General features: G+C 46.4%; 1 protein-coding gene across 1 annotated transcript; it reads left to right on the top strand.

Annotated features, from left to right (window-relative positions):
* The first annotated feature begins 277 nt into the window (after positions 1-277).
* Positions 278-1,210, top strand: LOC109364688 (putative glycosyltransferase CsbB). The gene has a single exon (XM_019611319.1). It carries the CDS (start codon positions 278-280, stop codon positions 1,208-1,210), a length of 933 nt encoding a protein of 310 aa, XP_019466864.1.
* Positions 1,211-3,306: the final 2,096 nt, after the last annotated feature.

Here is a 3,306-nt window from a genome sequence, read left to right as displayed (position 1 = left end):
GTTTGTCCGACGAGAGTTCGGTGGCTCATCTTTATGTGATCAGAAGTAGCGCTAGAGATTCTCTTTTCACACACATGCGATCCCAAGGAATTCTTGTTGATATACACTATCCTGTGCCGGATCACAGGCAGGATATATTAAAGAATAAATATAAAGAAATTTCCCTGGAAAATACAGAAATTTTGGCGGATGAGATCCTGACGCTGCCTTGCTATCCAGAAATGAGTGAAGATGATGTTCAAAAGGTGGCAATGGCTGTAAATGAATGGAGGCCATAATGTTCTCTGTTGTCATTCCCGTTTATAAAAATGAGGGATCTATTCATCGACTACTCAAGTCACTAACTGATTTGGCTCGTGGGATGCCAGGGAAGATGGAAGTGGTTTTTGTTGTGGATGGTAGTCCGGATCAGTCGTTTTCGATGTTGCAGGATGCATTGCCAAAATTGGAGTTTCCTGCGCAATTATTGGCGCACTCTAGAAATTTTGGATCTTTTCCAGCAATACGTACTGGATTGAAGGCGGCCAAAGGTGAATATTTTGGGGTGATGGCTGCCGATTTGCAAGAGCCACCGGATTTGATGATTGAGTTTTTCAGTGCATTGAAATCCGATGAATGCGACGTTGTCATAGGTTCAAGAGTTCGTCGCAATGATCCCTGGACTTCCCAGTTGGCTTCCAGGATTTTCTGGAGAATGTATCGACGCTTGATAGTTACCGAGATGCCAGAAGGCGGTGTCGATGTTTTTGGTTGCAACAGGGTGTTCAAAGAGCATTTGTTGAATCTCACCGAATCCAGGTCTTCTTTGGTGGCCTTGATTTTTTGGTTGGGGTTTCGTCGGAAAATAGTTGGTTATGAACGGCTGATTCGTGAAGAGGGTTCTTCAAGCTGGACTCTGAGAAAAAAAATAGATTACATGCTGGATAGCATCTTCGCATTCACCGATTATCCAATCAGACTTTTGACACGCATAGGTTTATTTGGATGTGTGATGTCGACGGTGATTGCGCTGATTATATTAATCGCCCGCCTTACCCATCAAATTTCCTTGCCGGGATATGTTCCAATAATGTTGATAGTGCTTTTTTTCGGAGCTTTAAATATCTTCGGATTGGGTTTGGTGGGGACCTATGCATGGCGCGCATACGAGAACAGCAAACAGCGCCCCCTGTCTGTAGTCGCTGTTGAAATAGATAATTCGAAAGTTTAGGATGAACAACGTTAAAGTTCATATTACCGCAGAGGTACATTCGGAGCAAATTGGTGAAGGCTCCTCCATTTGGCAGTCAGTGGTAGTCTTGAAAGACGCAATCATTGGCCGGGACGTCAATATTTGTGCTCAGTGCTTCATCGAAGACAATGTTGTCATTGGTGACCGGGTGACAGTGAAGTCCGGGGTGTATTTGTGGAATGGTGTTCGTCTGGAAGACGATGTCTTCGTCGGACCCAACGTCACCTTTACCAATGACAAATTTCCCCGATCCAAGCAGTATCTGGAAAATCCGCTGTTTACCAGGGTAGAGAAAGGTGCATCAATTGGCGGAGGTGCAGTGATTTTGCCCGGGGTTGTCATAGGACGCGGCGCCATGGTAGGAGCTGGTGCTGTTGTGACGAAGTCTGTGCCGCCATATGCTGTGGTGACAGGTTCTCCCGCGCGTATCGTCGGCTATGTGGAAAATTCCAGTCTATCAAAGTCGGTGAACAGGTCGCATGAAGTTCCAATTCCTACGCAGGCCAATTCGCATGAGAGACTTGGAATAGGTGATGTGGCTCTGCACAGGATGAAATCCGCTCAGGATATGCGCGGAAATCTATCTGTTGGCGAATTTGAGAAAGATATTCCTTTTCCAGCCAAGCGCTATTTCCTGGTATTCAATGTTCCCAGTGAAAAGACCCGCGGTGAGCATGCCCACCGGCAGTGCCATCAGTTCCTGATCTGCGTGAAGGGTAGCTGTGCAGTCGTCGTGGATGATGGGCAATTACGTAGTGAAATTCTGTTGAACTCTCCTGATCTGGGTCTACATCTGCCACCGATGACTTGGGGAATACAATACAAATATTCTGCAGATGCGGTATTGCTGGTCTTCACTTCGCATTATTACGATGCAGACGACTACATAAGAAATTATGCAGAATTTCTTAGATTGGTTGGAGAAAAGGATGCTCCGGAGGAAAATTTTTGAAAAACCAATTTTGCGGTTTCTGATCGGTGGAGTAATTAATACTGGTGTTAGTTATTCCTGCTATCTTTTGCTCAAAATGGTATTTCCCTATCAATTTTCATACGCATTATCATATGTTATAGGTATTTTATTTTCTTACTGTTTTAATGCGAAAGTGGTTTTCTCTGTTCCAATAAGTTGGCGCGGTTTTTTTGCATATCCTTTGGTCTATGTTGTGCAGTATTTATTGTCGGCATTGATGCTGGAGGGTATTGTTGTAAAACTTTCGATAAAAGATTCAGTGGCTCCATTGCTTGTAACCGTTATCATGGTTCCTGTGACTTTTTCTATCAGTAAAGCCATTCTCACTTGGAATGGTAAAAAGTAGAAAATCATGAATTTCAATTTTCTGATCCTCCATTGAGACTGGCAAGAATTGAAATTTTGGGGTAGCCTTGTTTTAATTTCTATGCATGCCTTATGCTACGCAGGAGTTCCTGCCTGCCAGTTTCTACTGGGAAATCATGCAGCTGTTAGATTTTCCGGCTGCATCGCAGCCACGCTTGGCGATGACGCGCGTGGCTGCGAGGCAGAAAGCAAGGTTTTGGATCCCGTCAGTGCTTTGAGTGTTCAGGCTGCCGTCCGTGGGCAATGCTCAAAAGCGAAGATACAGCTGCATAGCGTAGGGCATTGCCCCAGGAGTGGAAGATCTTTGACCTGTCCATTTTTGCTGTGTGCAGCGACAGCTCTATTTCCGCGATCTGCAATCCGTGTCTGCGCAGGAGTAGCAGGGTACCGATGTCCTGATAATCGAGCATCGTGGCCTCTGTGGAGGTCGCCACACCCATCGCCTGTCGGTTGTACAGCCGGAACCCGGAAACGAAATCACGCAGACGAAAGCCCGTGAGCCAACGAAACCATCCCCAGGCAACACGACGCACCAAACTGTTACGTTCGGCAAAGTATGCGACGACTACGTCCGCATGTTGGCGTACAGCCAGCAGTGCGGGTAGTTCCTCGACTTCATAGCGGCCTTCGGCATCAATGGTGACCACTGTTTGGAAGCCATGGGTTTGTGCATAGCGCAGCCCTGTCTGCAAGCTGCCCCAGTTGGTCATGGCCAGCAAAGGGCGTAGTACGCGCG

Source organism: Meleagris gallopavo, unplaced genomic scaffold (assembly GCF_000146605.3).
Source record: "Meleagris gallopavo isolate NT-WF06-2002-E0010 breed Aviagen turkey brand Nicholas breeding stock unplaced genomic scaffold, Turkey_5.1 ChrUn_random_7180001891834, whole genome shotgun sequence".
NCBI classification, from domain to species: domain Eukaryota; kingdom Metazoa; phylum Chordata; class Aves; order Galliformes; family Phasianidae; genus Meleagris; species Meleagris gallopavo.
This window is presented reverse-complemented; position numbering and strand designations above follow the sequence as displayed.

Bases quoted from the DNA above. Each gene is read 5' to 3' on its own strand.
- LOC109364688 (XM_019611319.1), top strand. From the start codon at position 278: ATGTTCTCTGTTGTCATTCCCGTTTATAAAAATGAGGGATCTATTCAT.